Source organism: Brachypodium distachyon, chromosome 4 (assembly GCF_000005505.3).
Source record: "Brachypodium distachyon strain Bd21 chromosome 4, Brachypodium_distachyon_v3.0, whole genome shotgun sequence".
In the NCBI taxonomy this organism is placed as follows: Eukaryota; Viridiplantae; Streptophyta; class Magnoliopsida; order Poales; family Poaceae; genus Brachypodium; species Brachypodium distachyon.
The window spans coordinates 28,516,657-28,540,243 of record NC_016134.3 but is presented as its reverse complement, the minus strand read 5'-3'; the positions used below and the strand labels follow the sequence as shown (position 1 = coordinate 28,540,243).

The window sequence follows — 23,587 nt, the reverse complement described above, 5'->3', positions numbered from 1 at the left end:
TTATACTCCGTCAGTCAAATATTAATTGCAAAAATAGTACATGCATCTAGACTGTCACTTAATATGAAACTGAGCCGGAGGGAGCAGTATACTACTCTCTGTAAGGGGGTTCAGGGGTTAGATAGCACAGCTTTTAACAACTCTCGGCAAAGAGCAGATTAAGTTTAATTGTTCACGGTCACAATCCCATGACTCAAAGACTAAATGGAGAAGTAGCATGAACTGAAATGGCACTAAGATCATAGTACCACTAGCACATCTTGCTCAACAAAACCACCGTACCACTCCGGTCCGTACTAAATGGACATGACGATATCCTTCGCCACCTTCAGCTCAACAGGCAGGAGTCTAGCAATCAATTCCCTGAGGACAGCCGGGCAACTGCGCTTCAGGTGCTCGTAACCGTCGCTTGCCACCATCGCCTTCAAGTTGGAAGGAGAAGCAAGAAACTGCAAGCAAGCTTCTTTGAGACCATGGCAGCTATGCTGCTCAGCTAGGACCAAACTTGTCGCCACCATGGCAGAGTCAATGCAGCTGCATAGCTTCTCTTCGCATATCAGCTTCAGCCTCTCGATATTGTACCTGTCCGCTGCTACGAGTAGATGACTAGCCGTTACAACATCTGCTGGTGTTGCACCTTCATCGGTTCCTTCACGGGTCATCAGGGGCAGCGAGTCTGTGTATATGAAGCTGAGCAAGGACTTGAACACCCAAGCTTCCATGTCATCGATTTTGATCGGATCACCAAGATTCTCCTTCATGCCACCAAGGAGCTCTGCCTTGAAGACGGATGACCGAACAGCGAGCACGGATCTATGAGCCGAGAATGTCTCCCCGCCAACATGAAAGGTCACATCTGCTCCATCCGTGCTGTTCAGAAGGTCGCCAAGATGCTGATGCAAGTTGCTTGGAGGAACCTCAACAAACTGATGACATTTCTGAGTAGGATCCTTGAAGACGTTGATTTTGCACCTGATGCTGAAACAATTGTCTATTAGATGCCCCGATCCCTCTAAATCCCGGTGCCTGATAGCATTAAGAAATAAGACCTGATCTGAAGCTCGGAAGACACGTTCGACTGTGCTACGGCTTAACGGCGGCACCGGTGTTCTTCCATCCTTGTGAAGCAGATTAAATCTGACTTTCGCCCTCACCTCATCCTTGGCATCAGCAGAATCCAAAACCAGAAAAAATGATATGCAACCAGATGCGGTCCTGCCGTTTGGGTAATACGCCACAAACCACTGGTGACCCCCAACACTGAAAGGGCTAGAATTGACGCTCTGTCCGATCTCGAGCAGCCTCTTGGTTGCTGAGTATCCATCGATCTTGATCACAAGAGACCTTTTCTCAGCTACAACGGCAATTGAAATGTTGCTGCGCTCTGCCATTTGTGGGAAACGAAACGAGAATGCCGTAGGCTCCTTGTAAACTGTCGATTCGGGTCATAAACTCTGTGCAGCTCGCAGCAGGTCCTCAGCAGCAACAGGTCACGCAACAGGACAGCAGCAGGCAAGCAGCAACAACAACCTTCAGATTTCGGGGGAGGTGGGGGGAGCTCCTTGTTTGCCGGCGCACGCGGATGCGCCGCCCGGGTGGCGGCGGGTGGATGCGCGCGGGGGCGGAGACGGCGGGTGGATGCGCGCGGGGGGCGGAGACGGCGGCTAGATGCGAGCGGGGCGACGCCGGCGGCTGGATGCGAGCGGCGGCGCCGGCGGCTGGAGCGGCGCCGGCGGCGGCTCGATCACAGCTCGTCTCGTTCGATCCTTTGGTGCGTCGGGACTCGGGACGGGGGATAAAGAGACAGAGGGCTGTTGGGTGGGCTAACGGGCTCTCAGGAAAGAAAGGAATGAAGGCTGTCAAGTCAACCCAACGGATCTACTTGGGAAGCCTGCGAGTTTTGGGTCGCCGAGTTGGGCCGGCCCGATGCTGGCTCGGCCCGATGTGCAAACGAGCACAGAAGGCCGAGTCGACCCTGGCCGAGAGAAACCCTAGCCGTCAGCCGTCGTTGTTATAAAAAATTCAATCTACCCGTGGTTCTCCTGACAAACGATCTGACTTTGAGAGGCCAGAAAAATCACAGATCAACTTCTGACATTTGTTTTGTAATTTTTCTAGTTAAGTTTGTGTGTTTTTTAGATTGACTTCTGCGAGATGCTGTCAAAGAAATCAGAAATTTCATGATTGTTTCTTTTACGTGCGGCTCCATCATACCTCTGATTGCATCTGAAAGTAACTGAGTGAGTATAACATGGTTGTCGTTAGACTTCATGCCAGATAGCTTGTGACTCTTTATGTCAACTAGATGCTTGATGCTCGACGAATAGTTCGATTGGATTTTAATGCCTTGCAGGCACTGGCACATCCTATGCAACTCGTCTTTGTATAGGTTGTAACATGCAAGACGACACCGCGTGGTCACCGTCACGAAACCATTCACGGCTGCCTTCACTTGATCTTTGCTCACAACTCTTTTCTGATAGACATGAGTTCCAGGTCCTTCCGTGCATTGGGTCCATCTTTCGTCTTCTCTGGAATGTTCATCAGCAATTCCAGCACGCTATCGCATACATTTTTCTCCACGTGCATGACATCTATGCTGTGGCGGCATTCTAAATGTGCCCAGTACTTCAGGTCCCAGAATACGGACCTCCTTTTCCACATAACACTTTCAGGTTCCTTATATTTCATCGTAGCAATCTTTCCCATCGTTTTCGCCAGCTCTGGCGTTTTCTTCTTGTATCTCAATGCACCGCATATGTGGCATCTCTCATGGTTCTCGTACTCTCCAATGTATACCATGCAGTCGTTTGGACATGAATGATGTTTCACGCAATCTAATCCAAGCGGACATGTAATCTTCTTCGCATCGTATGTGCTCTTGGGCAACTTGTTTGGCTGTGAAAAACCCGAAGTAAGATAACTCAACAAGTCCGTGAAGCCCTTGTCTGACCAGCATGATGCTGCCTTCAGCTTCAAAAGTTCGAGCGTCACTTCGAGCACGTTGTTTTCTTCGCCAGCTCCATCATGCAAGGGTGTGTTTGCGTCCTCCAACAATTTTTTGAACTGAGCACACTCTGCCTCATCTTCGGGGTCCTCTAGCTGGTCCTGTAGGTACGGGTCATCTAGCATTTCAGCAATCCTGCCACGTGGAGCTCATTAACGTTCCACATTAGCCTCCTTATCGACACTTGTTTCTTCCTCGGAATCATTCGCCAGATCATACCGCAGGACATCATCATCTTCGCTACCGCTACCGACATCAACCGCATCCTCCCCATGACAAGTCCAGCGAGAATAACCTTCCACAAAATCCGATGCCAGCACGTGCATCTGAACATTTTCAGGTTTCATCATGCATGTGTTTTCGCATTTCCGACATGGACAACGCATCATCATAAGTCTTTTTCGCTCCATATCACCTTTCGCGACTCCAAAAAAGACCGTCCATTCGGTTATCTATCGAGCATTGATCTTTCCTTGGCGTACATCCAAGAACGGTCCTTCGATCTACAACACAATACACAAGAAAACACAAAGCAAAATAGTTAGCCTAATCATTGACAACGGGATTAAGGTGTTAATTAACCGGGGCTAATTAAAAATTTGAAATTATAGACATTCGGAGAGAAATTGGAGGTCCGTGAGAAAGATCGGGAGGGAGAGAGAGAGCTCGCAAGGGAGAGGGAAGCTCCGGGAGACGAGGAGGAGGCCGCATTTTGGACGGTGGCGGGAGCTCAAAAAATTTGAAATTGGGGAACTTCGCAGAGAAATTGGAGGCCGGCGAGATTGATCGGAAGGGAGAGAGAGCTCGCAAGGCAGAGGGAAGGTTCGGGCTCGAAGATCGGAGCTCGCTGGCCGCCGGAGCTCCAAAATTGGAGCTCGCCGGCCATGCAGATGGGGGCCGTCGGCGCGTGCGGGGGGAGAGAGGAGGAAGGGAGAGGGGTACCTGTGGGGCTCGCCGCCGGCCAAATCGGGCATGGCTTCGCCATCACCAGGGAAGAAGGGCCGCAGCTGGTCTGTTCCGATGCGCAGCGCGGCCAGCTGTGGCTCTGTCCCGACATCAGTAACGGATGAGTGATACATCAGTAACGAGGCCGCCTTTTACTGATATGTACCACACATCAGTGGCGGGCACGTTAGGGTGACCGTTACTGATGTGTGGTACATCAGTAACGGTCGTCTCTTACTCGACCGCCATTGATGTCTCTCGCGAGGTATGATGGTACATCAGTAACGGTCGCCTCGCGCGACCGTCACTGATGTATGGCTGGGCGGGGACGGGCAGACCCCGCTTTGTTTATCAGTCACGGTCGCGGCAGCGACCCACCGACACTGATATTAATCATCAGTCACGGTCGTGCCGGACTCGTTACTGATGTGCCGTGACATATAGACCGTTTTGTAGTAGTGATTCTTTTAGTGAATTTCTTTCCTTACATTGTTCTTGTTAGTAGAAATGTGCGGATAGATGGTCTAGCAGCTGTGTGTTGGGCCATTTGGAAATTACCCAATAGAGAGTGTTTAGAAAAGAAGGTGATATCATCCCTAGATGAAATCATTTGTCTGGGGCTGGACTACAAGCTAGTGTTGACGGTGACATACTGAGAGAGGAAATCGACTGGCATTCTGCAAACCCATCTCAAGCGGCGTTGGATGCGGGAGGATGATTGGAGAAAGACAGCCTGACACTACGGGAAAACATGACGTTGCCGACGGCAACACGCTTTGCCGGCTGCTTTCTATCGGGGCCCCGGCAAAGAGGCATAGGGTGGGCCGCCGGCAAATCCTCAGAAAGGCCGTCGGCAAAGGACGGCTGCCGGCAAAGAGACCCTGCACGTGGGCCCGCGTGCGAGGTTAACGGCGGGAGAAACGGCCGGCGCACCAAAAAAAGCCGCCGGCAAAGTGATTCGTTTTTCCCACGACGTTCCGTTCAAATTTAGACACACGCGTACGAATTAAAAAAAACAGAAATAACACTTTGTCGGCGGCCCTGATAAATAGCCACCGGCAAGGCCAATTTTTTGTATTTTTTTTCCCAAAAGTCTCCCGTTCGAATTGAACCAAACGAAAATAAAATAAAATAACTCTTTGCCGGCGGCCCTGATAAATAGCCGCCGGCAAAGGCCAATTTTTTTTATTTTTTTTTCTAAAAGTCCCCCGTTCGAATTGAACCGAACGAAAAAAAAGAAAAGAACTCTTTGCCGGCGGCCCTGATAAATAGCCGCCGGCAAAGGTTGCTTTGCCGAAGGCGCGGAGAATAGCCGCCGGAAAGCATTTTTTTTCCTTTTTTTGTTTGTTTGTGATGTAAATCAACCATATTGTAAACACATAGAGCAATATATATTTTTGTTTAGATTGAACCCAATTTGCACTTATAAAATAAAAAAAACTAATTACTCTTTGCCGGCGGCCGTGAGTTAATTGGTTACGGTCGGTTCATCGACGCATGAAATGAGGAAACAAATGGTTTCCCGGCTTTCTCCTTGTGCATGGTGTGCCATGTATATGTAAATGAAGGGCGTGTTAATGGTAAAATCAAATCGATAGCCCTGATGTGGCATTTCCTTTGCAAACAATACTAGCGAATGTGCATGAATGTTCCACACTTGAGGGGAAAAGTCTCAATTCAAACCGACGGGACATAATTTATTCGGTCCATGGGGTAAATGTTTCTTTTTCATGTTTACATGTCCTAATACAACACTATGGTATAGTAAAGTGACATGAAAACCCAAGTTTTGGTGAAAAGCTAGTAACAAAACAATAAGGAACATTAAAACCCAAACCCTAGTGAGGAAAACACGCAATTCGGACGGAGGGAGAAAATTTTGTGAGGGCTTTGGATAGATTTTTTGTTTTACATGTGCCCATGTGGTAATAGAACACCAAGTAATAGCAAAACATCAGGAAAACCAATGTTTTGGTGAAAAGCTACCCCGTAGACGCCACGAGGCCCGCAGGAGGGGTCGATGCCTCAAATCACACGACGGATGGTCTAGAGAACTTGGAATCTTGGATGATGTCATAAAATGGGTACCTAAAGATGGTGTTAAGAGGAAAACACAATCCAAGTATCTGAAGTTGCACTTCCTTCACAAACTAGACTAATGCGCACGGAAGTTCCAGACTAAGGGGGGAAAGTCGCAATTCGGATGGACGGAGCAGAATTCTTTGGGACTTGGGTAGCTTTTTGGTTTTTCATGTCCCCCAAGTGCTAGTAGAACACAAAGGTAGAGTAAAGTGACTTGAGAACACAAGTTTTGGTGAAAAGCTAGCCCGCAGACGCCACGAGGCCCGCAGGAGAGGGCGATGCCTGAAATCACACGACGAATGGTGCAGAGAACTTGAAATCTTGGATGATGTCATCAAATGGTGGTACATAAAGATGGTGTTAAGAGGAAAACACAATCCAAGTATCTGAGGTTGCACATCCTTCACAAACTAGACTAACCCGCACGAGCGTTCTGGAATTAGAGGGGGAAAAGTCGCAATTCGGACGAATCCCTAGAGTGAGGAAAACACGCAATTCAGACCGAGGGAGAAGAATTCTGTGAGGGCTTGGGGTAGATTTTTTGTTTTACATGTGCCCATGTGGCAATAAAACACTAAGTAATAGCAAAACATCAGGAAAACCAATGTTTTGGTGAAAAGCTACCCCGTAGATGCATTTTTTTTTGCCATTTGGCACATTTATGCGACCAAGGCACCATCTTGGAGCCAAATGAGTCATACTCGCTCCAAAATGGTGCCTTAGTGCCATTTTTTGAGCCAAATGAGCCATATTTGCTCAAAAATGGTTCCATGGTGGCATAATGTAGCCAAATGGCTCGTTTTCGAGCCAAGATGGTGCATTGGTGGTATTTTTGGGCCATTTGGCTCATTTATGTGACCATGCCACCATCTTGGAGTCAAATGAGCCATAATAGCTCCAAAATGGTGCCTTGGAGCCATTTATGGCTCATTTGGCTTCAAAATGGTGCCTTGGTGGCATTTCTCGTCCATTTGGCTCATTTATGTGACCATTACACCATTTTTGAGCCAAATGGCTAAGTTCCGCTTCAAATACTACAATTGTCACTTCAGTGACTTTATTTATATCTAATTACGCTATTCCAACTCTATTTCATAGGTTTCTACTGGTGCAATAGGTGGTGGATGTTGAAGGTGTCCGAGTCACCTTCTTTTCATGTATGAACACTTGTAATATGTTGCTACCATGTGATGAATACTTATAATACTTTTGTTGTGAGATATGTGATGTTTTCGGACTTTCATGAGATGTTTATATGCTTGTGATGTGAATGCTATATGTGGATGCGTCTATGATTTTGTGTGGATGTATTGCTGTGATGTGTCTGAATATATATCTATACATATGTGCTGTCAAAATATTTCTAATTGCTGCGATAAAGAAAAATAAAAAAAAACCTTTGCCGACAGTCACAGTCCTGGCCGCCGGCAAAGGCTGAGCGCGGGCATGCACCAGATCGTGCCGCGTGCAAAACCCGATGCCAGCACGTGCATCTGAACATCTTCAGGCTTCATCATGCATGTGTTTCCACATTTGCGACATGGACAACGCATCATCACAAGTCCTTTTCGTTCCATATCACCTTTCGAGACTCCAAAAAAGATCGTCCATTCGGTTATCCATCGAGCATTGATTCTTTTCGTGGCGTACATCCAAGAACGGTCCTTCGATCTACAACACAATACACAACAAAACACAAAGCAAAATAGTTAGCCTAATAATTAACAAGGAGATTAAGGTGTTAATTAACTGGGGTTAAGGCGCTAACTAAAAATTTGAAATTAGGGACATTCGGAGAGAAATTGGAGGCCGGCGAGAAAGATCGGGAGGGAAAGAGATCTCGCAAGGGAGAGGGAAGCTCCGGGCGACGACGAGGAGGCCACATTTTGGCCGGCGGTCGGAGCTCAAAAATTTGAAATTGGGGAACTTCAGAGAGAAATTAGAGACCGGCGAGAAATATCGGGAGGAACAAAGAGCTCGCAAGTGAGAGGGAAGTTTCGGGCTCGAAAAATGGAGGTCACCGCCGCCGGAGCTCCAAAAATGGAGCTCGCCGGATGGGGGGCACCGCCGGCCATGGAGATGGGCGCCGCCGGCTGGGGTAGAGAGGAGGAAGGGAGAGGGAGGAGAAGAGGCTACCTGGGCTCGCCGGCGGCCATCGCAGCCGATTTGGGCAGCGCTTCACCGTCGCCGGAGAAGAAGGGGCCGCAGCTGGTCCGTTACGATGTGCAGCGCGACCAGCTGCGGCTCTACCCATTGTATTTAAACCGCGACAATCATCAGTGGCGGTCGGGACATGGGGGACTGTTACTGATAATAGGGGATACATCAGTAACGGTTGCTTTAATTTGGCCCGTTATTGATGTACCACACATCTTTAACGGTCGGGCCAAGAGCGACCGTTACTTATATGTACGACACATCAGTGGCGGGCACGTTAGGACGACTGTTACTGATGTATCACTCATCAGTAACGGTCGTCTCTTAATCGACCGCCACTGATGTCTCTTGCGAGGAATGATGGTACATCAATGGTGGTCGCCTCGCGCGACCGTCATTGATGTATGGCTGGGCGGGGACGGGCAGACCCCGATCTGTTCATCAGTAACGGTCGCGATCTTGTGAGGAATGATGGTACATCAGTGGCGGTCGCCTCGCGCGACCGTCACTGATGTATGGCTGGGCGGGGACGGGCAGACCCCACTCTGTTCATCAGTAACGGTCGTGAGATATAGACCGTTTTGTAGTACTATCGTTAGCCCCCCCCCCCCCTCGTTCTCCTCCTCTTCTCCTCACTCCCCCTCCTTCTGACTTCTGCCGGCATGCTGACTTCCGCAACGAGGAAGGAGACGGCTGCCATCGGGATTAGCGAGCGAGCTGCTCTCCTCGCCGCTGCCGTAGCTACCCCTCTCTAGCGAGAGCCTCCAGTTGCTGACCACGCAGCCGGAGCGCCTGGGCGGCGGCGCTGAGTGGGGTGACACTGTGGCGTCGGCGACCATGACCGGGCTCCCGTGCAACCTATGGGGGAACACGAAGACCACGCGGAAGGGACCCCCGCGACAGCCGTTGTCCGCTGCGCAGACCCTGGCCCCGTTTGCGTCGCCGCCCTTGAACTCGGGGGGCGCCGCCACGCACCGCTGGTAGCCCGTGATTGGGGTCCCAGACGAGGAGGTGGTTTCCGCGATTGCCTTGGGCGAAGACAAGCGCGTGGCCGTGGCGGCAATCGCGCTGGACGGGGACGGCGAGGGGGAAAGCGGAGGCGGTGGTGGGGACGAAGCTAGGGATGCGGTTTCGAAGAAGTTGTGGAGGAAGCCCATAAGAAGGGTCTCCCCGTGGCGCGTGTGGAGGAGGCGGAGGATTTTGGGGTCGGAGAGGCCGCGGCGCCATGGCTTGCAGACGGCGGAGGTGCGGAGGAGGCACGCCGGCTCGTCCGGCGGGAGGCGGAGGAAGATCTTCCTCGAAGAGCTCGTCGGGAGCGCCATGACCTGGCCTGTGGGCGGATGAGGAGCGATGGCTGGATTTAGGGTTTGGGCGATTGGATTCGGGGTGCGCCGGCCATGGGGAAGAACGGGGCAAAACGGGGGGAGTGAGGAAGAGGAGGAGAATGAGGTGGGGGCCTAACGTGGTGGAAGAGAGAAGAAGACATGGTGTTATTTACAAAAAAATGTTCCACGTCGGCACCTGACGAGTGGGCCCAAATAGGCACGTAGGCACTAGGCACGCGCCAGAGCCACCATAGTACCTGGGATGAACCAGTTATGAAACAATTAGGACTCACATGTGCAGTTTCAAAGATTTAGAACTAATTTGGGACATTTGTGAAAGAATTAGGACCTCTGATGCCTTTTACTCTATAGGAAATTGTGATAGTCACAAATTTGACGATAACAGATTTTTTTTTATCAGAGATATTTTTTTTGTTGAGAGGATTTGGCGACGATAGATGGGCCTTTGGAGGGAATAGTGATCCAAATTCACAAATTTTATTTTACAACGGTCCAATATTGCCCAGTATGTTGTCTTGGAAGACCCCCAAAAGAGACATAATTTCTGCCCGATAAATCTCAAAAAATGTTTAGAAGGCTATAAGTAACAACTTAACAACGTCCAGAATAAAATCACCATTTTATAATATTTTAGTATTAATATGAATTACTCACATAACTTAAAACCTTTTCTATTTTGATCGAATACATAATTGCTAATATTTGAGAAGCCTGTGTAGAATACAAAAGCAATGTTGTCAATTATCTAATTCACTAATTCTCAGTTCCTGGAACTTTGGAAAATCTTAGCCCCGTGAATTACGAACACTAAAATTAATTGCACATTTTGAATATGTGTAACTTTAGTAAAATGGAATGTAGTTTTTGGTTCCAACATTATTAAATTAACAGTTTTTTTAATGGGCAAACTCTAGTCTAGAAGAAGGATATACTTTGCCCATGCTCCATTGATCTGCTGGCTCCAGCAATGATTCCACACGGTTCATGTGGTGGCTTTGCCCTAAGGATTAATCGCAATAAAAATCACACAGGGATGATAAAAGAACTTTTGGCCAAAACCCAACCTGTGCTTTCGTTTCTAATTTCCCTGAACTCAACATCTCAATGTTCGACAGAATACAGGAAGTTTTGTTCCGAGAGACATGCATCCAACCATACATGGAGAACTAGCAAGACTTAAAATGGTACGGAGTACTAAATTTAATTTAGATCATAGTAGCACATTTTGCTCAACAAGACTACAGAAGCACACCTGTACTAAATAGCCATGACGATATCCTTCGCCACCTCCAGCTCAACAGGCAGGAGTCGAACAATAAGCTCCCTGAGAACAGCCGGGCAACTGCTTTTCAGGTGTTCGTAACCATCGCTTTCCATTCATCGCCTTCAAATTGGAAGGAGAGACAAGAAACCGCAAGCAAGCTTCTTTGAGACCACGACAGCTATGCTGCTCAGCGAGGGCCAAACTTGTGGCCACCATGGCAGAGTCAATGTTGCTGCTCAGCTTCTCTTCGCATATCAGCTTCAGCCTCTCGATGTTGTACCTGTCCGCTGCTACGAGTAGATGACTTGCCGTCACATGGGTCATCCAAGGTAGCGAGTCTGTGTATATGAAGTTCAGCAGGGACTTGAACACGCAAGCTTCCATATCATCGATTTTGATGGGATCACCAGAATTCTCCTTCATGGCGCCAAGGAGCTCTGCCTTGAAGACGGATGACCGAGCAGCAAGCACAGATCGATGAGCCGAGAATGTCTCCCCACCAACATGAAATGTCACATCTGCTCCATCCGTGCTACTCAGAAGGTCGCCGAGATGCTGATATAAGTTGCTTGGAGGAACCACCACAAACTGATCACCTCTGTTAACCGTATCCTTCAAGACGGTGATATCGCAACCAATGCTGAAACAATCGTCTATTAGATGCCCTGAATCCTGTAAATCCTTGTGCGTGATAGAATGAAGATGCAACCGAGTCCAAACTGAAAAGAAGATATGTTCCCTAGTGGGACGGATGTATGACGGGATTGGTGCTCCATCTTTGTCAAGCAGAGTAGATTTGACTTTTGTCCTCACCTCATCTTGGGCAAATGGGCATCAGCATGATCAATGTCCAGATAAACTGATATGCAACCAGACGTGGGCAAACCGTTTGGGTAATATGACACAACCCACTGATGACCGGCAACACTGAAAGGGTTAGATTTCACATACTCTCCGTTCTTGAGTAGGCTCTTGGCTCTTAAGTATCTATCGATCTTGATCACATGGGACCTTTTCTCAGCTACGACGGCAACAGAAATGTTGCTTGGCTCTGCCATTTTTATTTGTGGACTTGGGAGGAGAAGCTGGAGCCTGGAGTAGCATGGAACATTGGCAAGACGAAAGATTTATCTGCGCCTATATACTCCAATGGGAAGCTGGATCGACTGATTTGTTTCACCTTGATTTACACGTTCCGCGTAGGCATAATTTGCTGTCATTATTAAATCGTTTACCTTCACGAGGCGCCATTGCGTTGCTGCGGCCTGCCATTCGTGGAAATGAAACGAGAATGTGGTAGGCTACCCTACCACGTAGCAATGGAAGATGGAAAGGTTTGATTTTGTGTTTGTTTTTTTGAGAGGGATTTTGTGTTTATACTACTACTCTTAATTCTTGCAAGCAGCTACAGAGGGGTTAAACTCTTAATGATCGAAGTTGAACAGAATAGTCACCACCAGGCACCAGAGGAGAGGGGTTAAATTTGCTTGCCAAAAGTGCTGGTTCTAGATGAGCCTTGAGAGTACTAGTGATCCAGAGTCACATATTTGGTTTCACAATGGCCCTGCAACCAGTGTTTGAGAGGCGCAGTGAAATGGGCCAAAGGAAAAGGAGTGAAACCAGGGCTTTGACAGTAGCTCAGCTCTGAAAATGACACATGATTTCAGCCTGCTGGTAAAGCTCGGGAAAAAAGTAAACGATAGAAGTAATGAATTAACAAAGTAAAAATACAAAATTTATTTTCATTAAAACAAATTACTCACTTATTTTGAAACCTTTTATAGAGTACAGAAGAAACGTTGTATACTAGAGATAAATTGACTTCAACTGATTAATAAATTAACAATCCAACCATTAAATGTCAGTACAAATTTTTACGTTTGCAATTTATTTAGGGTCTAATATATCCTAATTCAGTAATAAACAATACATATAGCCAGATAAAAAACATAGCCTCCTTTTTTTTCGAAGCACCTACCTTCCAACATCTATGAATCGACAGCAACGCGTCGGAGTCACCAGATGATGTAGGATCAGTGATGGAGGCAAAGCCGATTAACGAGAGCTCGGTGTGAGTGGAGATAGAGGTTGGTATCGCGTGGTGGAGCTGTGATAGCAAATACAATTAGGACCAATTCGTTTCTGTCCTTCCCGATGGGAATTGACATGGAAAGTTTGAAATTCCGTTCAATTTCCTCAGATTCCCTGTTGATCCTGCAGGGATCGCTGAAAACGAACAAGGTCTTAAGAGTTTAAAAAAAAATGAATAGTTGAAAAGAAGTGAGTTGTTAATTATGAGTCATCGGAAACACGAGCTCTTAGAAACCTTGTGAGAGTAACCGGGCATGTGATATTCTTTGATTGTAATATAAGCTTCCATTTTTTTAAAGAAAAATCACTGTACTCCCTTCATCTAGTAAGGACAAATTACAAATCTCGATCGTGATCCTAAAAGGAAAACACCTCTAAACCATTTTATTTTGTTAACTGATTATTATTACCCGCACCATCAAGTGAGCAACTGTGCATGTCCAATTTGCTTTGTGCAGCAAGCAAACACGCAAACAGTCTCCAGCCAATTTCAACAGCTGGGATCTCAAAACCTCATGGCCTGCTCTGATCACACAAAGCTACAAACACCTCTCTCCTATTCTCTCCACAGCAATGGTGGCATCGACCAAAAACTCAATAGAACCATCCACGGCCAGTGGCGGCGTCCACCTCCGCCCTGGCCTCGGCGGCCGCAAACCTCCTCCCAGGCGGCAGCGGCAACGAGCCCGACGAGATCGACACCGACCGCCGCATCCCCATCCCCCCGCCTCCGTCCGATCTGAAGCTGCTCCCGGACGAACTCGACCCGGATCCGGAAGATCCAGAGCTGCTCGACCCAAATCCGCCTTTCTTGCTCCCCTTCCTCCGCAGCATCGGGATCAGCGGGAAGCACCCGAACGCCGCCGCCGTCGTCTGACACTCCGCCACCGGGGCCGTCGCCCGGGGCGCGGCGTCGAGGAAGGCGGCGGGCGGCGCGCGGCGGGGCGCGGCGTACGGGCGGCGGCGGGACGGCGACAGCGAGGCCGACCGTGCTGGTGAGGAAGGGATAATACGAGGCGAGGAAGCCGAGGAGTGGAGATGGTGGCGGTGGTGGTGGTAGTAGGGCGCAGGCGAGGACGCCATGGACGGCGGCGGCGTCAGCCTGTTGTTGGGCGCCGCCACGACCGCCGCGCTACTCGCGCTCCGCGTGTGCTTGGGCGTCCCCGGGCACACCTCCCACTTGAACGGCACCGCCCCCGCCCTCCTGCACGAGTCATCCTCCATTGCTGCCGCTAACTGCTAAGTCTCCAATACTCCTGTAAAATACTCTGTCTCTCTTCTCTGTTTTATCTCGTTGAGTTTTATCAAGCTTCGGTATTTATAGGGTAGCTACGATTGAGGAGTGATTGGAGGGGATGGATTGGCTCGAGTCTTCGAGAATCGAGATAGTGGGAAGCTATCTGAATGAAGCTTTTTCTAGTGTTTCAAGCGTTGAGGATTTTTCCTCGGCGGTTTGGCGCGCACTGAGCGGTGGTAGGCTCGCGAACAGAGGAATTGGACGTTTTTCGTTCGGCGACCATGTTACTCCCTCTGACTTCCTGTCTCGTGAAAAGACAAGAAATTTTCCGGGTTTTGGCTGACGAACGGCGCATTTCGGTTAGGAGGATGTCGTTGTCGGGGTTTGAGTGTTTGACGACCGGTGCAGGCGCAGAGCGGAGGATGGATGCGATGCGCGCACGTCGGGGCGAACTTTTCGCGGGGATTGGGTCGGCGGCTCCATCGTGGGTTCGGTGTTGTTTGGGCTGCCGCCGGACGGCGTGATTGGATTAGAGGGTTTGTGATCTTGTATGTGCAGGCGTGCACGAGTTCTCGTCTGTGGAAGTGTTTTTTAGAGATTTGTCTGTTATAATTAAGTTGGGGGAAAATTGATCAGAAAGCAGCCATATTGATTTGAGAGGATGAAAAGACGTCGAGGAATACATAAATGGAGGCGTATCTGGTGAGTAAAACCATCTCTACGTTGAAAACTCAGCAAAAACCATCGTAAAAGTCTAAAAAATTCTTTTGTTAAATCGGATATGTTAAAGAAGTGATGTTTAAAATGTGTGCAAAATTTCAAGCCAAATTCAACTATGTGTTGATGGCAGTGAAGAAAACAAATTCACCACGAAGAGTTTGTAAGTATGATTTTTGTGGAGTTTCCACCGAAAGTGTGATTTTCACATGATATGGTGCCTACATGAATATAGGTTGAAAGTAAAAACAATGTAGTATACTTAGTGCTACATATATGGTAACAGTTTGAAAAAATGTATGGATATGGAGCTCATAATTAATTTGACGAATACTTTGTTAGTCAGGTCTTGAAGTCGGGACCATTTTGCTCCGATCGAGCTCATACTGAATTACAAGTACGATACCCGTTCACCAAAAAACACAATATGTTTCGTTTGTAGTCGGTCCCCGTGCATGCGGATTATAACTCAATTGATTAGAGCATCAGAGCGGAAGCTAGTGTTGGACAGTTGGACAGTGTAAACGATATTTCTGAACTAAAATTTTAACTAGTTAGTGCTCATTTATGGTGCTACGAATGTAAGAATAAGGAGTATATACAATTCCATTGAACCAAAAGTCCTGTTATTTTTTTGTTGAGAAAATTGTGATTTTTTTTAGGGGAAGAGAAAATTGTGATTAAATAAAGGAGTGGATTACAAAGCGACGTGCCCCAGGTAAGCTTGGCCAGCGGCGCTTGCTTCCCCGGCTCCCCGCGTGATCTTGCTCGCGCTCGATGCCTGTTCGTTGGCACATGCGCTCCCTGGCGGTTCGCAGCGCAGCCCGCACAAGCCAGCAGCCCAATCCCCGCAATGCAAGCCCACTAGCAGCACGACCGATTAAGTCCAGCAACGTGATGCCTATCTTTCTAGGCCTTGGGCCGAATTTTCTTTAGCCTTTTTTTCTTATTAAATTGCATCTATTTTCTATCGCGTTATAAAGTTTCATCGAATCTAGTACTGGAAATTCATGGATACACATCGGTCTCCGAAAAGCAGCATCACTTTTCACATGTATCACAAAGTCAGGTATATCGATGCATACTAATCGTTGATACATGCGAGCACTTACCGACATATCAGTTTACAGTTTATCAAAAACTACTTGTCGGTTCATCAACATCTACTCACTCCATTCCACAAAATAAAACATATAAATATTTTCATTTGTTTCACAATGCACCTAATTTTTTCTTGGCACCCACATTCGGTCAATAACTTCTCATACATGTTTATTTTTTACCCAATATGAGTGGTCGGGCATGAGAAAAAAGAGATGTTCTCGTCCAAGCGCACAAATCCATATGAGGTTTTTTTGTGGAAAGGAGGAAGTAATTGGTAGTTCATCCACACCTACTTGCCGGTTTAACTGTACCTACTTACCAGAGTATCTTCACCTAGTTGCAAGGTTACTTACACATATGTGTCTACTTACCGGTCACCTAAACATATTTGCCAGATTACCTTCACCTACTTGCCGGTTTAATTGTGGCTACTTGTCAGATTACATATACCTACTTGTCAGGTTACCTACACATACTTGTTGATTTAACTGTGTCTACTTGCCGGTCACCTATATCTACTTGCCAGATTACTTTCACCTACTTGCCGGTTTAATTATGACCACTTGTCAGATTACCAACACCTACTTGTCAGGTTACTTACACATACATGCCGGTTTAACCGTGCCCCCTTCACCTAATTGCCGATTTACTTGTGCCTACTTGCCAAATTACCTACACCTACTTGCCATGTTACCTACACCTACTTGTCAGGTTACCTACACATATTTGCCGGTTTAACTGTGACTACTTGCGGGTCATATATACCTACTTGCCAGGTTACATTCACCTACTTGCCGGTTTAATTGTGCCTACTTGCCAGATTATCTACACCTATTTGTCAGGTTACCTACAATACTTGCCGGTTTAACTGTGCCTACTTACAAGTCACCTATACCTACTTGCCAGGTTACTTTCATCTACTTGTCGGTTTAACTCTGCCTACTTGCCAGATTACCAACACCTACTTGCCAGGTGACCTACACATATTTGTCGGTTTAACTGTGCCTACTTGTCGGTCGCCTATACCTACTTGACTGGTTAACTTCACCTACTTGTCGGTTTAACTAAGCCTACTTTCCATGTTTACTGCACCTACTTGCCATGGAAAGTCGTTAACACAAATAGCTGATAAGTTGATCTATAATCCATTTTGTTGTTCTCGACAACAATTAGAGTAAGGGGTGCCAATGCTCGATGGCACAAGTGCGGGTATAAAAGTAGGGCGTGTACGCCAGCCTTATAGCGAAGGTCACCGTACACTTGGACAAGTTGACACGTCGATATTTTTGAATACGTTCGGTCGACCCTGCGGGTGCCACTTAATCCTATGTTAGGAACAGCTTCGAGGGGGTTGTTAGCCAAGGGCTTGGGCCGAGCGGATCTTCCCAAGAGTAGCCCCCTTGAGCTGGAGGCATTGAGAATGTTTTCGGGTCAACCTTCGATGCAAGACCTTTGATCCCTTTGCTCGTTCTTGGATTCATGATGGTACCTTGGATGGATTCCCTGGCGGGCTCCCTTGTGAGAAACGGAGGTATTTGGTGTTTTTCCTGCAAAGAACAGGATCCTTGGAGGCGTTGCGGGGAAATTCCATGCCCGCGGTGAATTTCTCTGCGAGAAATCGAGTTTCAGGGGGTATTTTAGCAAAAACTGGGAACTTAGGGGCCTCTCTGCGAGAAATCTGGTGTCCCGGAGGACTTCTCTGCAAAAATCAGGGGCCTTGCGGGCCTCCCTGAAATTTCCGGGGTCTTATTGGCAATTTCTCCCAAAATCTTGGGTTTTTTTGCACTTTTCTGCGGGTCTTGTCGGTCGCACAGGCTAGCCGGGCCGTCTTTGGGCGCGCCACAGTTTATTTATTTATTTCGGCCGTTAGTTGGGCCGCTCCTGGGCCGTGGCCCGGCTTGGCCCGATACCGGTTCGCAACTTAAGTCGCGCGATTAGAACGGCTCTGGACGAAGGGGCGCCCTAGATCCAAGGGTCGGGGACCCTTCTTCCTCCCCTGTACGGGAAAGGGAAAGGTGACCGGAGCCGACCACCTTTTCTCCGTCCTGGGCGCGATGACGCTGGCGAGGGTGACGCCGGGGCTGCCGTTCGGTCGGGGTGGCCAGGGGAGCCCCCCCCCCTTCCCCCTTTGCTTCCTCCTTTTTCGTTAGCAAAGTTGGGCATCTTGTCTCTTCCTTGCTTTGGACAGTGCACAGGACGGCGAGTTGTCGCCCCGCCATTGGCCCGACCCGGACGCCTAGGAGCTCCGGCGGCCTATAAAATGGAACCTCCGGGCATTGAGGAGGCTCACACCATGCTTGTTTGATTTGTCTGGCGTCAAAGACGAGTTCGGCGGCGCCCGACATTTCTTCGAGAGGTTGGTGTTTGTAGGGGCCTCGCAGGGGCACTAGCCACTCTTTAGCAGCGACGGAGGTCGCGTTAGTGGCCGAGGAGCCGCTGCGGAGGCTTCTCGTCGTCGAGTCCTCGTGGGGACGCAGAGCGCGCCCGAGGCCGCTAGGAGTGAGGTGTCGGTCGTGCCTTCAAGTGCAGCCGGGAGACCCTCGTCGTCGGCCGTGCTCTTCTTGCTCCTGTGGAGGTGAGGGCGGCCTTGTGGTGTCATTCCTTGTGTCTTCTAGGTGCCGGCGATCCTTGCAGGCACGCGGTCGAGCACCTTTGGTGCGTCATCGCTTGGCAAGGGCGCGGGATGGCTAGGCGCGACGCGGGAGCGCGTGTTCTACAGGAGCTGTGACAGCGACGCCAGACGGCGTGTGACGCTAGCGCGGCGTGGTGAGGCGCGCGTGCCGACGCAGGCGCGAGGGCGCGGCAAAGCGTGTGCGCGGACGCGGTGCTGCTAGACGGCGCGCGAGAGCAGGCGTGGCCTTGGTCCAGTGGATCGCGGCGTGCGAGAGCGGGTGTGAGCGTGAGTGGGGCGCGGCGAGGCGCGCGCGTGGACGTGGTGCGGCGAGATGGCACGCGGCGGGGGCACGGTCTGGGTGCAGCGGGTTGCGGCACGCGAGAGCGGGCGCGAGTGTAGGCGCGGTGAGGCGGGCGCGAGGACGCGGGCAGGGACGCAGGCGCGCGGGGGCGGGGCGGGCGAGGCGAGGCGAGTCGTGCGGGCGGACGCAGGCGCGCGGGCGCGGCGCTGCTGGGACGGGGCGCACGGGCATTTCGTCGCGCCTACCGCCCGCCCTATCGTCCTCTTCCCTTTTTCTCCTTTTGTTTTTTTTACGTGGGAGGGCCGAGGAGCGAGGGGGCCTGCGGCCCGTGGAGCGGCGGCCTCTTCTTTTTTGTTTTTGCGCCGCGGGACAGGGGCTTTGGCTCCAGGTCCGTAGCTTCCCTTCTTCTGCCGATTCTTTTCGGAACTTGATCTTATTTGGCTGATCCTTGGCGGATCTTTTTTTGCAGGTGAGATGGCAGGACCGGACGTTGAGCGTCCGGTTGGTGAGCCGCCGAGGCGGTCTTCCGCGGCGCAGCTTGCGGCGAACCGACCGTCACGGAAGAAGAAGGTCTCCTTCCGCCCTCGTGGTGGCCCTTCCTTGGTTCCGACAGCGCCGTTGGATGGCGGACGTTGGGCACATGACCACCTTCTCCCTTCGTGGATGAGCCCCGAGGATCTTGCGCAGCTGGAGGAGGCGGGATACTTCCCCAAGGGGACAGTATCCTACCCGATGGCGAGGAGGTGAGGCTCGACCAGCGGTGGCGTCCGGGATGCATTGTGGCATTCTCGCCTTGGTTGCACGCCGGCCTGTGTGTGCCTGTTCACCCCTTCTTGCTGGAGTTCCTGGAGACGTATGGCATCGAGTTGGCCCAGCTTCACCCGTCGACGATCATGAGGTTGAACGTTTTCAGGTGGCTGTGTGAGACGACGCTTCACGAGGAGCCTTCGGTGAAGCTTTTGCTCTTCTACTTTACCGTGGAGGTGAGGGAGCTGCTCACTCCGGACGGCTTTGCTCTGAGCGCTTTTGGTTCGGTGAACCTGAGTCTTCGTTCCGGCTTTGGGGACGACTTCCTGCTCATGCCGGGGAAGAGTGCGGAGAAGTTGTTCGTGAAGTGGGAGTCTCAGTGGTTTCTTCTTCGGACTTTGAAGACCCGTCTTCGGCACACGGATGATCTTCCTCGGCACTCTGGGGCTGGAGGTCTCAGGGAGGTGTCTCACACCGGCAATCCTCGATCAGCCGACCTCTAGAAAGTGGCCAAGATCAAGGAGGTGTCCGTCGAGAGGAGCTTTCGTGACCTCATGGAGGAGATGGCGGGCGGGACGCTTCATGATGAGGAGCCATCCGAGGTCCGAGATTGGGATCCCTCGATCTTTCCGTCCTCCACAGCTTGTCACCGCACGTGAGTGGCGCCCCTCTCCCCTTCGTGCTTTGCTTGTTTTCCCTTGTGAAGGTACTTAACAATTTTGGCTTGTCTTTTTTCAGCGACGTTTTCCAAGGAGAGGACGGCGTTGTGGGTCGCGCAGCTGATCGGTCCGTACGGCGGACCGGAGCACCGCGACTACGAGACCAAGATTAGCGAGGGGGGATGCCACAACATCATCACGAGGTGCTTCGGGAAGATGGTGCCGGTGCGACAGGACCCGAAGCTTGGTCGCCTTCTCCGAGTGGGCGATCGCTACTCCCGCTTGGCTACACCATCGATGTTGGCGGTGGGGTCCAAGTTGCGGGACTCTTGCGGGAAGGCGAAGGCGGGAACGGCGGTGCTGGGCTTGGCGGTGCCTGTCGCGCCGGTTCCCAAGATACCTCGTCCGTCGAGTGGATGCAAGAGGAAGGCTCCCCCGACTCCTTCTCCTTCTCTTGACTACTCCCCGGCGGATTCGGCGGATCCTGTTGTGGGCGAGTTGAGGTCCCCCCTGAGGGCGACCTTGGACCTGCACATGAAGGGGAAGATTGGACTTGAGCAAGTTCTTCCTCCTTCAAGTCATGAGGTTGAGGCTTTCACTCGCGAGACGGGGCTTTGGCTTCGGAGCGACTTAGTGGTGGAGTTGTTGACCGGAGCCAGCGGTGCGGGCGTCCAGGTGTTCTCCATTGGTCGCGAGCATCCTGAGGAGGATGCTCCTACCTCGGGTGAGTGCCCTTCTCTTTTGGTCACGTCATTCTTTTTCCGAATGATTTTGACATGATCTCCTTGGTTTGTTTTTAGGTGCGAGGGCCGCGGAGCCCGGGGTTCTTGAGGGCGATCCCCCGACTCAAGCAAGGGATGGAGTGCTTCCGTCGACCGCGGATGGAGCGAGAGACCCTTTCGTGACACTGGAGCTGGTGAGCATCCGTGACGTACCTCCCTTGGTTCTTTGGGTTAGCTTTTGTGCTAACTCCCTCTTCTTTGTAGGTGAGGGGTTTGGTCGAGGCCATGGGCGCCCTTCCTACCCTTAAGACTTAGGTGGGGGCGCTTTCCGCTGCTTTGGACGTGGAGATATCCAAGTCTACCCTTGCTTTGAGTGAGTTGGCTTCGGAGAGGGTGCGGCATGAGGCTAGGGAGGCCGAGCTTTCTCGCGTTTCGGCGGAGCTCGCGGCCGCGGAGACCAGGGCTCGACTTGCTGAGGAGCGCCAGAGGGACGAGATTGCGAGGACCCGTCGAGTTGAGGAGGACTTGATGGTGGCCAACCTTGATAGGGAGCATGCCCACGTGGAGGCTGCTTCCCTCAAGGTGGAGTTGGCGGCAGCGGGTGATGGGCCGATGCTTGCTCCTCGTGCTCGTCCTCCTCCAGATTGTCGTCCCGAGGTGGTTTCTCTTTTGCTTGCCCAGGCCACCGAGATTCGGGAGACGATGACTTGCTTGAGGAGTGTTCCCCAGCCGGATCTTCCTCCGTGCCGCACGGTGGATGAGGCGAGCAGGGTGCTTACTTCCTAGGTGGAGCTCATTGAGCCTACCGTGAAGAAGTGCCTCCTGAGTACGGGTGCCCGACTTGTTTCATCGGCGGTTGCGGCAGTCCTGGACGGCAGTGCCGGGATGAGTGGGCTTGAGGGTGAGATGTCTCACGGGGCGAAATTTTTTTTGGCAGACCAGGGTGCTCCTCTTTGTGCTCAGGCTCGACGCTTCGTGCGTTGCCTTGAGCCCGCTCTTCAGAAGGGTGACGATGAGGTGTGAGCCTCGTCGCCCTCGGAGGTGGTGATGTACCTCAACTGCTTACTTATGCGATGTTGCATATCTCCCTTGACTTAGCCTCATGGCTAGCATGTTTAGGCTCTTAGTCATAGAGGTTGTAAGGCGGCTTTTTTGTTGTGTTTCATGCTTCACTATGTAGTCAACATTATCAGAAATGTTAACTTAGCTCAGCATGTATTTCTCATGTTTCACCATGTAGTCGACATTATCGGAAATGTTAACTTGGCTCAACATGTGTTTCTTGGAGTACTATATTTCCTTCTTGTGAAGTACTATATTTCCTTAGTTTATACAGCTCGCGATCGTTCGCTATGATTGCACTTTTGTGTCATCAATTGCTGTAGCCGTTGGGATACGACTCGGCTTCGTTGCCTTAGGCCATGGTTACGAGCCACGGGTCCTAGTACATATGCCGGTAGTGATCCGGACATTTCGACCTGCCGTTCGGGAAATTTCATGCGGAATTTTCCCTCTTCGGACTTCAGGAAGCTATGCTTTCCCGCGATTAATATGGAGCCTTAACCCGGTTACTATCATGCAGGCCCATGCGCGACGTCTCGCATGCGGATAGCACGGTTCTCCGAGGTAAGTAAGCTCATGCATAACTCGCTTATTTACGGTTCTCTTTAAATGCGTTTTAAGGAGCTTCCGGCCTTTGGAGGACTTGGTTCTACTTGGCGGATCGCCTGAGGCACGCTAGGATCCGCCAAGGAACAGGTCGTTAGTAGCGACCTATGTCCGTGGACATTCTTTAGAGGATGCTTGGGCCCACGGAGGCCTTTCGCGTTCCTCGGTGAGCGGCACAGGGGCAGCGGCTCTTTTTACGATGATGAGTCGTGTGAGTGTCTCGTGTCACTCTTAATTTTTCCTGAAGGACTTGTTTTATTGATCCTTACTTCCTTGTCTTAAGGTATGGCCCGATGGGTGCTTACAAACCTTACGTAGACGCGGCCTCGTTGGCGCTTACGATCCCTCGAAGTTTCGTAGGAAAACGGCCAGTTAGGCGCTGATAGTCTTTTTTCGGGAGCGGCAAGGATTGCCCTAAGGTCCGCCTTAGGCGTAGAAACGCCGGAGCTTGTCGCCGTTCCAGGCATGGACAAGATTTTTCCCTTTCATATTCTCGAGGTGGTATGCACTATTTCCCAATACGACGGTGATGCGGCATGGTCCTTTCCATTTAGGGTCGAGTTTGCGCTGGAGCTTTGGGTCGACGTTCTTTTTCAGCACGAGATCTCCTTGGGAGAAGGCTCGTTCCCGCACTCTTGTGTTGTAGAAGCGTGCGGCGTTTTGCTCGTAGATGGCGTGCCTCATGAGGACTTTGTCACGAGCTTCTTCCACAAGATCGATAGCCGTCTTGTGATGCTCTTCATTTTCGATGAAGGCAATTGGGGTGGCTTCTTGGAGCCTTTCGACCCGAGGTGAGCGGAACTCGACCTCGGGGGGAAAAACTCCTTCGGCTCCATACACCAAAGAGAATGGTGTTCGGCCCGTGGAACGGCTTACGCGTATGCCCCAAACCACGCTAGCGAGTTCATCTCCCCATGCTCCCCTTG

The 23,587-nt window shown here is 50.5% G+C and overlaps 2 protein-coding genes and 1 pseudogene across 2 annotated transcripts; 1 reads left to right on the top strand and 2 right to left on the bottom strand.

The window, feature by feature from the left end:
- Positions 1-11,859, bottom strand: LOC100828925 (annotated as a pseudogene).
- Positions 11,860-13,131: 1,272 nt separating this feature from the next.
- Positions 13,132-14,523, bottom strand: LOC100829337 (zinc finger protein ZIC 2). Its single transcript, XM_010239579.3, has one exon. It carries the CDS (start codon positions 14,114-14,116, stop codon positions 13,487-13,489), a length of 630 nt encoding a protein of 209 aa, XP_010237881.1. The 5' UTR covers positions 14,117-14,523; the 3' UTR covers positions 13,132-13,486.
- On the top strand, positions 14,013-22,134 carry LOC112272304. The gene is made up of 5 exons (XM_024462715.1): positions 14,013-14,150; positions 19,335-20,267; positions 20,351-20,995; positions 21,072-21,187; positions 21,258-22,134. Exons 2-5 carry the CDS (start codon positions 20,036-20,038, stop codon positions 21,306-21,308), a joined length of 1,044 nt encoding a protein of 347 aa, XP_024318483.1. The 5' UTR covers positions 14,013-14,150; positions 19,335-20,035; the 3' UTR covers positions 21,309-22,134.
- The last annotated feature ends 1,453 nt before the right edge of the window (positions 22,135-23,587 follow it).